Below are 13,597 nucleotides of genomic sequence, written 5' to 3'. Positions count from 1 at the left end.
TTGTTAGTGAAGTGGGTTGGTGAGCCGTTGGAGGAAGCCACTTAGGAGTTCCTTTTTGATTTGAGGAAGAAGTTTCCTGAGTTTGATGTTTAAAACCTTGAGGTCAAGGTTTCGCGAGGAGGGGAAGTTGTGTTGCAGGACCACACGTGGGGAGTGGTACGTGCGAGAGAATACAAAGTAAGTCGGCTTATCTCAGGCAGACACGTGGAGGGTGAGGATTAAGCGGCTAAATGGCCGTTGGAGGAAGCTTCATATCGTGTGTTTTCTTCTTCTTTTTCATTATTGTTGAATCTTATCAGAAAATTGTAAAAAACTCTCTAAAAATATATTTGCTGGGTTTCTCCCAATCTGGGAGCTGGCTTATCGATTCAGTGTTTTATGAATACTTAATCGATCGTTTATTGATTTCTTGTCTCGTTGGTGCGATTGTGGATTTGTCTTGTCTCGATGGTGTGGCTGAAACATGCTTTGTGCCCATTGTTGATGTGAGTTTCTTATAGATTAAAGATGAACAAATTAAGGTTTAGTTTTTGTGTTTGGTTTTTTATTTCGTTTGTTTTTTTGTAGAAGAGGACAAGGAAAGGAGCTAGCTAATCGAGGTATGTGCTTTACAGGGGTGCTTGAAACCGCCGTATATTGTGTTCGTGCTCATGTTGTGTTTGATTTATGTTTATTGCAGGAGCTTTAATTTTAGGTTTTCAATATATGGTTTTCTACTTCTACACTTTGCTCCTTCAGCTGAGATACTACAATACGATTAGAGCAAGAAACAAGTTTGATTTTATCTCTTAACTTTAGATGATTTCATTAAGTTGTATTTTCTATGTTTGAAACAGTTTAAGTTGGTAATCACGCCTCTATTCTAGTGATTTGCTGACAAGGTTGGAGCTCTTTTGCTCTGTGATATGGGTCATATCAGTAGTCTCGTTGTTGCTCATGTATATTGTCACCTACTCCCTATGTGCATCGCTCTTGTTCTCCATGTATCTTTTCATTTAGTTAGATATGGAATTTTGTTTAGCATTTTGAATGGTTTAGAACAAAGATCTTGATTTGTGGAACTCTGATATCAAGCACAAGTATATAAATCTCAGGTTTCTTCATTCTGACTTTTGTTGTCTCATATATGTCTGCATTTATGTTTCAAATCTAGTATTTTAGGATGTATTATCAATTGAGCTTCTTCCCAATAACCAATATTGCATTGTTAAAGTATTTGATTTCACTTGTGTTGTCTCATTTAACTCTCCTTGTTTTTAGTTTTCAACTGCTTTAAGCATGTGTAGTGAGAGTTTGAAGGTTTGCTTCTCGACGTTGCTGGACTTTTGCTTCTTGAGGTAAAAGATCTACTTAACCATCTATATAACTAGTCTGAGCTAGTATCTCACTGGTGTACTTACAACTCAGATATACTATATATGAATTTGGATCTCTTATGATATGATTACTCTCTTTATTAATTTTGTTCTCTGCCTTCACTATAACCGTTTAATCTAGTTTCAGCTCTAATTACATTTTCTTATGAGTTTTAGTATTGATCCATTTAGAGAGTACAATGTTTAAGAGAATGTATTGCTCTGTTTTATCATTGTCCCTACTTTGTTTGAGCGGTTGGTTCATGCCAGTGATAATGCTGTTTTCTCTATATAGCTAAGTATTATCACCTAATTGGTACATGCTATATGCTTTCTCACGTTTTGTCAATGAAACTTGTATTTTATAGATATCAACGATTTGGAAACGTTCTTATAAAGGTGTGGAATGGAAGCCATGTGTGAACAAGTCTACTGGAGGTATTAAGTAAAGGCGATGAAGGACGAGGATGGTGTGGCTAGAGCCGTGAAGATCCGGTTGTTGGTGTTACGAGTTCAACGGAAGATTCAGTTGGTGGCTCTTAGAATGTTATTATTTTGTTTCAATACTTAGTTGTACTTAAGATATTAGTATAAGACTTGGTATGATCTTATGTATGACATTTTTTTGGTTAAAATATTTTTATTATATAGATGATTTATGAATATGAAATCTATTTATAAATAAATATAAATAAATTTTGCAAAATAAACTAAATTGTTTTAATAGAGCTATAGTAGAACCTCCTAACATAGCATGAAAAATGACTTATTACATTGTTTAAAAAATTTAGAAAAGTGTGATAACAAAGCATTTCGCTGCTGCTATGGTAGAAAACTTCTTACATAGCATATGTATCTGGCGATATCGTACCTGTGATAACAGTGGCCTAACATAGCGTTTGTGAAAAAGCTATAAATGACGTATTATAACATTTCTCTACTGCTATCAATGTATATATTTGTTGTAGTGAGATGGACTAAACTGACAACTCCATTGCTCTTTCTCTCCCTCCCAGAACTTAGGTTGTTGTATCATTCCAAGCAATTCTCACTTCCCTACATACTCCAAGAACTTTGGCTCTCTTATTTGTCGTTGGTTGTCTCCTGCAAATGATGCACACAATGACATCTTGTAAAAGAAAGAAATGATCTGAAGTCGCTCATAATAGTGAATAAAATCGAATGGACTACACTAACACCAATACAATATTTGAGCCTGAGGTTATGTAAGTATTATAAGACTTTTTTCCAAATTCCAGTAACTTTGTAACAAGTAAAAGGCTTACTTAAAGAGAATGACTTGTAATGAAGAGGAATCTGCTTTAGCAAGCAAGAAAAGAAGCGAGCATACCTCATCCTCAAGTTTGACACCCATCACTTGAGCCACACGGGTAGCAACACTCATTGCTGAAACTCTTCGAGGCCATATCCTAATAACCTGATATATATATAAAAAAGGTATTGTGGTAATTTATTTGATAAAGAAAATAATATAACATCGGTTTTGAGGAAACAAAGGACAACTTTCAGAGGAAAATAAGAAATGGCCAAGTATTGTTCTCCACAATCATAGATGTCGGTTAAAGAATAGATTAACACACCAAAAATTGTAAGAAAGAAGTGTGTTACATGCTGCAAGTTGGTGCAAGTAGGACAATCTTAAAACACCAGATAAAAGGAAGTTAGACAAATCTAACAAACAACAATGATGGTCAAGTGAGGAGGAATGAGACCAAATTATATGCTAAGATTAAAAAAAAGCAAACCTCTGGTTTTGGATAGATTTCGTAACAGCCCGATTGAAGGCTAACAAGGCCACTCCTTGGACATATATTGTTTGGCGGTTGCAGTGTTGGCTGGCTCGGAACCTGAGAGAGAGCGAGAGCGAACAAAATCATCAGGTAATATTGTCAATGTAGAAGAGAAAGAAGAGAATTCCCCAATAATAAAATAGAGAGGTCTGAGAACTTTTAAAGAGAAGTAGACTTACTGATGACTTAAGTAAGGATTGGAAAACTGAAGTGGACAAGGAATTGTGGAATAAGAATAAGACGTGTTGAGTTGATAAAGACACATGTAATAAGAAGGACCAGTTTGATTGTGAAACCAAAGACATATGTTACCTTTTTCCAATCGATCAGATTGATACTGTTGTTACTTACTATATGAACACGCCGACGACAATGTTTGTTCTCTGAATAAACTCATCCTTCTGGGACACGAACATGAACACACATCTGTTTCGTAGTTTCAACAAACCAAAAGAAAGAAAGTGATTAAATTTAAGAAAGAGCACAAAGGGAAGACAAATACCTATGTTACCTTTAAATTGATCAGCTTGATGTTGTTGTTACTTACTGTAAGAACATGCCGGCCACCGACCCAAAGAAACTGAGTCAGATAAATCAATCGTCATGTTGGAACACGAACATTAATAGAACACACACCTGTTTCATAGTATCACCCCAAAAGAGAAAGAAACAAGGGGAAAGAAAGACCTAGAGGTTACCCATGGCTTTGACTTCGAAGCTCCAGGAACCCTAATTTGTCTAGTCGCCGCCGTTATGAAGGTCTCTTCCTTCTTCAGGATCTGCTTCCGCCGTGGATATCATGATTTGTCTTCTCCTCCTCGAATGAAAGATCTCTGAGAAGCAGAAAAAAACAACCATTGAAACTAATAGCTATTATTGTCGAAAACCTCAAATTGGAGAAAATCCATACCCAGCCACCATCGCCAATCACTAAGCAAGACACCAAGACCAGCCAAATCCTCCGCCGCAAAGCTACAGCCGTGGTCGATAACCACACACCCCCACCACGATTTTGCCCATAGATGTACTGAAATAAAGACAAGACAATGGGAAGCAAGAGATCTACATGACTAGACAAGAGATCTATCGATTTTGCCTACAGATCTTCAAATTTGAGGAGAAATGAGAAATTAGTTTTTTTTTCTTCGAGTGGTGAGATTTTTTTTTTTTTGGTCTGTAAGATTTTTTTGTCCTACTATGTTTTTATGTTTGCTCAATGGCTCTAAGTGTTATTTTTCGTAAGTATGGGCGCTCAAGTTAAACTTTTGGGTGAAATATTGGCGGATAAGTGAATTAGCTTTTCATTTAGTGATTTTCTATTTTAGCTTTGTTTAAGTGCTATTGTTTTGTTGTCAAAATTTTTTTATATCCTTTATAGCAGTTATGAAAAATGAGCTATCTTCTTGTGCTATTAATATTGATATTTCTTGTAGTGTTTATGAGCTACTACATCGTATATCAAGTAAGACTTGTTCCTCACTTGTTAAGTATACAAAGAAAAAACACAAACCATTTCAACTTTTAAAATTTGATTTTCATCTTAGAATTTAATTTCCAGCTTAAGTATACAGAGAACAAACACACAAACAGTTGAAAAAGAAAATCACAAACAAAACAAAATTTGCTTTTCATATAAATTACTTTATGTGGCACTCGAAATTAAACTACACACCATTACCCAGTCTTTTCTACTAATAAGGACCGTCGTTTAAGGCTAGGTTTGTTGGCCGCCGCTAGATCTACCCATCCCACCTTCACCAAACAGAAATTTATCATAACTAACTGTAAATACAACTATAAGTTTCACTCATCTTTACCGGATTATCGTCGACCTTTGGCTTCGTTCTTCCGCGAACCTTCAAACAATTGCTTTTCTTCCTCTAAATCAAACCTTAATTAACTGTTTCTCGACAAAGATTACATTTTTTTCCATTCTAACTCAACAGATCTCTTCACCCTCGAACAAAGAAATGAGATCAACGATTCGCCGTTAGAGAGTCTTAACCAAATATTTAGAAAGATTTCACTTTTATAAAAGTTTTAGGTCAAACTGTATTTACTACCTTTGCTCGGCTTTTTTTTTAACAAATTCTAATGGCACTTCTGTAAATAACAATTTTACCTAATGCTTTAACGTCTTTTTCATAATTATATGTGTTGTTTGAGTAAATGACCAGCTTAAAAGTGTTGTTTGAGTAATTTTCTCTAAATCACATTATAAACTTTGATATGGAACATTTAGGGTCTAAATGAAATTTAAAAATATATATATATATATTTAATCTACTATCTTTTTTCTTTTTTTCATCGCTGAACTATTTTTGTAAGATAATATCTTAACATCAATTGCAAAAAGCAAATCTAACAGGGTACACGTCAAAAATTATTAGAAAAGGAGAAAAAACAGCATCTTTGAGATCGAGATTAAAAATTAATGTGTGAGCGTTTCCAGCTTATGATAGAGTGTGTCATGACTAGTTCTCAAACTTATTAGTAGAACTGATCTACCGCTTTTTCTGACAGGGTTCTAAGTTCTAACCCACCCTTCATCTGCTTCTTATGAGTACAACGTACAAACCATCCGCTATAAGGAAAAGAAGAAGTTGGAGAAGGGTTAACAACTTGTACGCTTCCGCTTTGGATATCGAGAGGGCTCCCACCAGTTGATAGGTCAGCCCAGAGCCACAATGAACTTGTAGTGCTACGTAGCAAGTCATATGCACAGCCATCACACAAATTATAAAGGTCACAAGCCGAAAAGCTTTTAGAACCAATTATCTTTAATGAATCAATGAAAATTAATAAACCTGATTGTGTGTAGGTTCTTGTAGTTACTTACCACTAGACTAATAAGATATTTTACTGATTTAGGGCCGAAAAACTATTTATCAGAATCCGGCCGTAAGCAGTTACTTCATGAGCATGTGCTTTCGGCCGGGTCTGGTCAGATGGGTCACAAGGAAGTGCCAAGATGTGTTATCGTTATATGTTTGGAATAAGAGAATAATTGGTTAGGTTTGTATTAGAAGTAGGATATTTCTAGTTTCTATAGTTTAATTTATTACAATACACAAAATATGTCAAATACAAAAATAAAACACTTGATTTATCTGTTCGGCTAATGTTGTAAATAAATTTACAGAAAAGAAAAATTTTAATTAATAATTTTTTTTTTGACAAACCTAAGTACTTAACCAGTTTCACCAATATTTATGTTTTTATTTTTATAAAGAAAAGTTAAGTCATATAGTTATCAGGAAAACTAATTAAAATTATGAAAACTGTGATTTCAAATATTAAAAGTATTCAAAAATTATTTTAAAAATAATAATAATGATAGATATATATTTTTTTAATTATGTAACCATGTGAAGAAAAAAAGAAAAGTCCTCAAATTTACCTTAAGTTTTTTAATTTATGTAAATGGTGTGAGCAAAATAAAATTTCAAAACTTCACTTTCAAATGGTGATAATGACAACAAAACTTACTACATTATTCTCGAACAATTATGTTCTTTTTTGTTTTTCTTTCAATAAAGCGAATTAATAACACCAACAGAATTTTAAGAAATTAATAAATTGGTTCAACTTGTGAAGTGAACTTAGTGTAGTAGCTAAAGGTAAGTCTTTAATGCACAAGACACCATCACATATGGGATCGAGTTTCGCTCCCTATAAATATAGGGATTACTATCAGGGCCAGCTTGTTGCGGCCCTGATAAAAAAAATTGGTTCAACTTTTAATAAAATAGTTAGATTACTATCTAAAGTCCAATAATCAATATGGATTTTCTTAAATGAAAAATTTCCTAATGTATTTGGGCTTTTCAAAACTTGGGGCCGAATCACACGAGCTCTAACCAGTACTATATCTAATAAAACAACTGTACAGTGGTTTAAAACTAGAATAACCAACTCCACGACCCGACCCGACCAGAATCTGACGACACGAGACGAGAGGGGAGAGATCTAAAAGACCCCACAAAAAGTCACGTCTAAACCACTTAACTTCCTTCTTGTCTCTCTCTCTCTCTCTCTCTCTCTGCAAAAAAATCTCTCTTTTCTTCGTTTTCCACACATCCTTTCCTTGGGAACACCAAACGACATTCCAAAGCCGTCGTTTCATCTGCTCAGTACTCCTCAGATCCTTAAATTCTCTCCTTCTCCCAATCATATTATTCCCCACAAACTCGAGAAGAAGCTTCATCTCTTCTAATTTCGTTCTTCCTCTTCAATTTTTCCAATTCATCGGTAAGTTTAGTTTTTTTCCCTCTTTTTTTTTTTCTTTTTAATCGGCGGCGAATTTGTGTATAATCTTCTTTAGTCTTCATGATTTTAACGAAATCTAGATCGATAAATTCTGTAATGATACGAACATTTATCAGTGAATTTATGTTCTTTTTAAAAAAAAAAAAAATTCAGATCATCTTTAAATTAATGTGACATTTGTGGTTGCAAAGACTCAGATTTTTTTTTCATTAAACGTTAATTATCTTTAATTTAATTAATCAAAATTGTTTTAAAACGGAAGTTTTATAAAAATTTTTATTTATTTGTAACTTTTGTATATTTTTGACATGTTAATAAAAATATTTGATACACTTTGGTCTTCCCAGCTTCCACATTGAAGTAAAACAAGTGATGCGAATTCTGATGTTGTTTGTAGAATGAGAGCAATTATTGAATTATCTGTTGAAGAGGAACCTGTGATTAAGAAAGCTAGAATGATTGGTAACGTAGAGAATACTTACGAGGTTCCTATAATGTTGTCGTCGCAAACCGAAACAGCTGTTGAAGGGAATGTTCTAGTTCCTTTGTTAGATATTGAAGAAAACAAAGAAACTTGTGTTGATGATGGAAGCTGCAAGAATGGCCAAGAAACCGAGTCTAATGAGACAAAGATAGAGAAAGTTTCGGTGGCTGATCGAAAACATGTTGTTGTGAATGATGGAAACATAGGAAAGCTTCCTGTTTTTGAGGTGGAAAAGAGTAACGAAGCTAATGTTATATCGACTGTTACGAGGAGTGATGAAGTTCCCGGGGTAGAGAGCAAAGGTATCTGTGTTGATTTGGGTGGAATCAGAGAAGAGTGTGGATCAAATCCGTTGGTGTTAAGGAAAAAACTTCTTGTTCTTGATCTTAATGGGTTGCTTGCTGATGTAGTCTCTCCTCTCAAAGATGTTAAAGCCGACATTAATATTGGAAGAAGAGCTAGTGAGTTTTTTGATTCTTTGGTGAGTCCATAATACCAATACTTATTTGATAGTATTAACTTATATTAGTATGCAATTGTTTTTGTTTCTGTCAGTTTTTAAGAGACCTTTTTGTGAAGAGTTTCTGAAGTTCTGTTTTGACAAGTTTGAAGTTGGTATATGGTCATCGAGAAAGCTGTAAGACGTTACTCATATTTCGTCATTGACACTTTCATATATATATATATAGAGATCATATGATTGTTACTTCCATATTTGTTATGTATAATGGATATCACTTTTGTTTACTTGTCTTGCAGGAACAATGTTGTAAGAATTACTGACTTCTTGCTTGGTGATATGAAGAGTAAACTGTTGTTTTGCTGGGTAAGCTGGTTCTTGCGATATGTTTCTCTGTTTTCGAAACGACTGTTCTAATATTCATTCGTTTTTTTTTATTCTGATATATCTTTGCAGGACATGTCTTATTGTGCTACGACGACTGTTGGTTCCCTTGAAAATAAGCATAAATACGTGGTGTTCAAGGATCTTAACCGGCTTTGGGAGAAACACGATCCAAATCTACCGTGGCAAATGGGTTATTACAACCAAACCAACACGGTTTTGCTTGATGATTCTCCGTACAAGGCTTTGCTTAACCCAGTAAGCTTTTTGTTTGCATCTTCTTTTGGTCTTTTTTACACAACAATTCTAGTGTCATATCGATGGTTTTTTTTTTTTTAACTTCTTGAATGTCACAGCCATATACAGCGATATTCCCTCATTCATACAATCATCAGAACAAGACAGACACATCCTTAGGTATTCAGCAAGAATCAATCTCTGTGTAATTATATTTTAGATCTCCTTTATTTACTTTGTTGAATGCTTTCCATGAAATTTCAGGTAATGGTGGTGATCTGAGACTTCATCTTCAGAGGTTGGTAGAAGCTGAAAACGTTCAAGATTTCATCAAGAACAACCCTTTTGGTCAAGAAGCTATTACAGAAGCAACTGAATCTTGGGAGTTTTACAGAGAGGCGATTCGTATGCTACATGTACCTGCTCAAATATACAGATTTAGAAACTTGATACGGTAAAAAACAGAGGATTGTTTCAAGATTATATTTTTGTTGGGTTTGGGGGAAACAGATGAAACAAAGAAAAATTGACGGAAACGGCGTAATGTTGTTCTAATGTTTTTGTTAGAGATGTTTGGTGTTTCTTTTTTATAAGTTTGAAACTACAGGCAGTTGCTCTCTTTTTTTTTTTGTATGTAAGTTTGCTACATTTCATGTCTCATCCAGGATTTTGGGGTGTTTATACAAGATCGGTTCAATTTGAATTAATCTAAACTAAAATCACAAAGATTATATTTTACCAATCCATTATTTTAATCCCACATTTGAATAGCTTTTGTCCAAATTTTAAAGTGTGACCGCAGATAACACTTGTAATTAAAATATGGGTACCTCGTAGGATTCCAAAATCATAGATATACAATTAATCTCTATATATTTATTTAAACATTGAGGTTAAAGTTTAACCCTACATCATTTGATATATTACAAAAAAATATCATTGTATTTTAATTAATTTAATAACTAACAATAAAAGTTTATATTAGTTTATAAATAATAAAGCAATGTTTTCGAAATTATTTAATAAAATTAGTTAACAAATCTATTTATTGTTTTAGAAATCTTAAGAAACAATAATAAACTTTTTTTTTTTCGTCGAAAATATAATTATATAAATGAATTGAAATATTCTTGATACAATTATTGTGTTAGCCAAACAGGTGGTCTAAAGCATTCAAAGTAATAAGTACTATTAAGATATCCGTATTTTGCAAGTAAATGAGCTACTGAATTGTTGCAACGTTTTGTAAAAAGAAATTCAACTGCTTGAAACTGTTTCTGCCACCATCTTATGTCTTGTAAAATTCCTGCAATCGATATATCATTCTGTTCTTCATTCAGTATCCTAGTAAGTACTTGGCAGTCTCCTTCAAAGCAGATATGAGTATGTCCTTTGATCCAGGCTTGTTGCATTGCCGATAATTGTCCTTTGGCTTCCGCATGTAGAGGAGACATTACTGATCCTAGTTTTTGTGAACCCCATCCTCTTGAAACACCATTTGAATCCCTCCAAATCCAACCTCATGTTGCTTGATTAGTGTATTTATTATATGCAGCATCATAATTACATTTTATTAATGTGTTTCTTGGTCTTTTCCAAGTCGATATAGATATGTTTTGTTGTTCGAGAGGGGATACTGATTTCTGAGGATTATATAGATACCAATCATGAACATCATTCTTGACTCTAAGGGCTAGAATTCTAGGTGGAACTGTACGGTTTTCAAAAATAAATTTGTTCCTAGATTTCCAAAGATGCCACATGGTCCACAATGGTTGTAAAGAAGAATTGTCCGTCATCCCATTCATATGATCCATATCTAAAAAAGCTGTAATAATTTGTTCGATGTCATAATTTCGGGTTAAGAAAACATCAATAGGTATGTTGGACAGATCCCAGACCTTCTTAGCATAGAAGCAGGAAAACATAATATGTTCCATTGTTTCATCCTTTTTGAAGCATATGGGGCATATAGGATCAAGGTTTAACCCCCGTGTATTAAGTCTGGTAATAGACGGTAATGCTTTTGACATCAAGCGCCAAAGAAAGTGTTTAACCTGAGGTAAGATTTTCAGTTTCCAAATTCTGTTTTTAAGTGAGACATATCCGTGAGGTTTTGGCCCTTGTGAAGCCTCCATGTCTTGATTGTGCATACTCAACCAGTATCCCGACCTTACTGTGTAATCACCCGTTTTGTTATAATCCCAAATGAGTCGATCAGGTGTTTCTTGTATGGGTAGATACATGTCTTGAAAAAACTTTTGATCCTGCTGATGAACCTGTAATAATATTTTGTCTTGATTCCAGAAACGTCGCTGACCAACTTTTGTCATGAGATCTTTAAACAAACAAGGGTTTGACTTTGCGCTTCGTATAGGCTTCGATGGTTTTTCTGTCGTGACTTTATCAACGTCTAGTCTGGTTGTATTTCCATCCCCGATCATTGATCTCACACCTTGTTTAAGAAGATTTAGACCCTCTAGAATGGAAGACCATCCATATGATTGATTGCTTCTGGATGTTGCTTCAAGAAGGGAACAATCTCTATAGTACCTTGCTTTCATTATCCGAGCAAACAAAGAATCAGGATATTGTAAGAGTCGCCAAGCTTGTTTTGCAAGGAGGGCATCGTTGAATTTAGATAAGTTTTTGAATCCAAGTCCCCCTTCCTTTTTTGAATATTGCAATCTTTTCCATGCTATCCAAGGAATGCCTCTTTCACTATTACTTTTCTCCCACCAAATTTTTTGTAAGATTGAGTCTATCTCATCGACAACTCCAAGAGGTAATTTGAAACATGACATTGAATAAATAGGCATTGATAGAGCTACAGACTTCAACATAATTTCTTTGCCTGCTGTAGTCAATCGTTTGGTACTCCATGAAGATGTACGTTGTTGCACTCTCTCCACAATGTATTTGAACATCTCTGTTTTTTTTCTTCCAAACTGCTCAGGAAGACCCAAATATTTGCCTCCCCCACCCTGATTTGGGATATTCAAGATATGTTTCAGTCTGTTCTGTGTTGTGCCATGTACTCGAGATCCAAAGGTAATTAAAGATTTTGCTGTATTTATTTTTTGTCCCGAGTAATATTCGTAGACCTCAAATGCCTCCTTAATTGCCTTACAATTCCGTGAGTTAGCTTGACAGAAAAACAAAGAATCATCAGCAAATTGCAGATGAGTAATTGCTGGAACTCCATTACCTATTTTCACTCCTTTTATGTCACCATCTTGAACTCTAACTTTTATAAGATGACTCATGATGTCAGCACAGAAAAACAATAATAAACTATTTAGAACAATTATAAAAGTAATATCTACATTCCTAAATCGTTTAATAATGATAGATATATTTTAAAACTATGATACAATATTATTTATATTTTAGAAATATAAAATATTATATTTAATTTATTAAATATTTTTTTATATCAACGTGGTGACATCTTATTAAAATCAAAGAAATCACAAATGTTGTATTTTATTCAATATACAACTAAAAAAAATTGAAAAATCAAATCGAGATTTCTAAACACGACCGCTTTAATACGGGTTTTGTTATATTTTCTGGATTTTACCAAATTTATATAATTCACGGATTTGAACATTATTTCATTTACCAAAGACGTGTTGAAATCAGAGTATGAAACTAAGTTAATTAAATATAAAAGATTATAATGTATAGAATAAATCAAACAAAATTTTATTATTATTTTATTATTAACAAATTATAATAAAGTTTACGCAAACATTTTTCTGTGCTGTACAGCACGGGTAACTATCTAGTTTATACTTTAAATATAAAATGCTTCCTCTCTAGATCTTTTATTCTTTTCGTGAACGTTTTTTTTGTTTGGACAAGCAATCTGTTTTTTTTTTCAACCAAACATTAATTATAATAAAACTCCACGGTTGGTAGCCCAAATCGGTGGGAAAGTATTTACAAAAGAAGTTGCAAAAACAAGAGATCTAGACGATCGTGCAAGGCAATCCGTCCTCAAATTCGAAGAATATGAAATCTTGGACAAGCAATCTGTTTATTATTGCAGGTCAATTGGTGACAGCTTGTCCTGTGGGAAGTTTGTTAAAGGGTGGGGACCATGGTTCGAGGAACGCCTGGTACACCAATAACCTACTGGTGGATTTGGATGATTAGTTTCATTTCCACGGTGAGGGGTTAGGATCGATGCCCTGCAGTGCCAGCTTGGGGTCCTTTTGGGACGGCTAGCGGGGGGCTAGCAGAGTCCACGGACGGTCCGTTGGGGCAGCTAGCGGGGGGCTAGTAGGGTCCGCGGGACGGGTTGTCACATAAAAAACCCTTAACCCAAAACTTATTTTTGTTTAATTTAAATGATTAATCACTAATGAGCAAACAAAGGAAAATAATTATTACTCCCTTATTAAATAATTTTATATTTTCTTAATTTGTGTGAATTGTGTTAAAATAATCTATATTAACATTTTTGAAGTACATTTTGGTTTATGCCCTTTAAGTTTTACTTATTTTTTTATTTTTACAACATTAACCCCTAAAACAATTCCATAAATAACATTGTAAAGCAGTTTTCTTTCTCTGGGCGATTTTCAAAGCG

General features: G+C 34.0%; 1 protein-coding gene and 2 long non-coding RNA genes across 7 annotated transcripts; 2 read left to right on the top strand and 1 right to left on the bottom strand.

The window, feature by feature from the left end:
* Positions 1-306: 306 nt before the first annotated feature.
* Positions 307-1,985, top strand: LOC109131593. Of its 2 annotated transcripts, XR_002037191.1 has the most exons (5): positions 307-485; positions 568-599; positions 680-773; positions 1,261-1,337; positions 1,724-1,985. It is a non-coding gene; the product is annotated as an uncharacterized LOC109131593 (long non-coding RNA). The 2 variants fall into 2 exon arrangements; XR_002037190.1 differs by having other exon boundaries at positions 680-1,337.
* Positions 1,986-2,087: 102 nt separating this feature from the next.
* On the bottom strand, positions 2,088-4,377 carry LOC104773759. Of its 4 annotated transcripts, none has more exons than XR_765169.2 (7): positions 4,077-4,377; positions 3,854-3,999; positions 3,678-3,746; positions 3,479-3,592; positions 3,122-3,371; positions 2,707-2,793; positions 2,088-2,459 (listed from the first exon to the last, which is right to left on the bottom strand). It is a non-coding gene; the product is annotated as an uncharacterized LOC104773759 (long non-coding RNA). The 4 variants fall into 4 exon arrangements; XR_765168.2 differs by having other exon boundaries at positions 3,122-3,223; positions 3,346-3,592; positions 4,077-4,375; XR_765166.2 differs by having other exon boundaries at positions 3,122-3,592; positions 4,077-4,375.
* Positions 4,378-7,164: 2,787 nt separating this feature from the next.
* Positions 7,165-9,699, top strand: LOC104773758. Its single transcript, XM_010498409.2, has 7 exons — positions 7,165-7,417; positions 7,783-8,380; positions 8,475-8,556; positions 8,679-8,745; positions 8,836-9,021; positions 9,120-9,180; positions 9,265-9,699. The coding sequence occupies exons 2-7, from the start codon at positions 7,834-7,836 to the stop codon at positions 9,456-9,458; spliced, it is 1,137 nt and encodes a 378-aa protein (XP_010496711.1). The 5' UTR covers positions 7,165-7,417; positions 7,783-7,833; the 3' UTR covers positions 9,459-9,699.
* Positions 9,700-13,597: the final 3,898 nt, after the last annotated feature.

The sequence above is a fragment of the Camelina sativa genome, unplaced genomic scaffold (genome assembly GCF_000633955.1).
Source record: "Camelina sativa cultivar DH55 unplaced genomic scaffold, Cs unpScaffold00636, whole genome shotgun sequence".
NCBI lineage: Eukaryota > Viridiplantae > Streptophyta > Magnoliopsida > Brassicales > Brassicaceae > Camelina > Camelina sativa.
The sequence above is the reverse complement of the archived record's forward strand: the minus strand, read 5'-3'. Positions and strand labels throughout refer to the sequence as shown.

Coding starts and splice junctions, on each gene's coding strand:
- LOC104773758 (XM_010498409.2), top strand. CDS start 7,834: ATGAGAGCAATTATTGAATTATCTGTTGAAGAGGAACCTGTGATTAAG. Junction 8,381..8,474: donor TAATATTGGAAGAAGAGCTA/GTGAGTTTTTTG, acceptor TGTTTCTGTCAG/TTTTTAAGAGACCTTTTTGT. Junction 8,746..8,835: donor GTAAACTGTTGTTTTGCTGG/GTAAGCTGGTTC, acceptor ATATCTTTGCAG/GACATGTCTTATTGTGCTAC.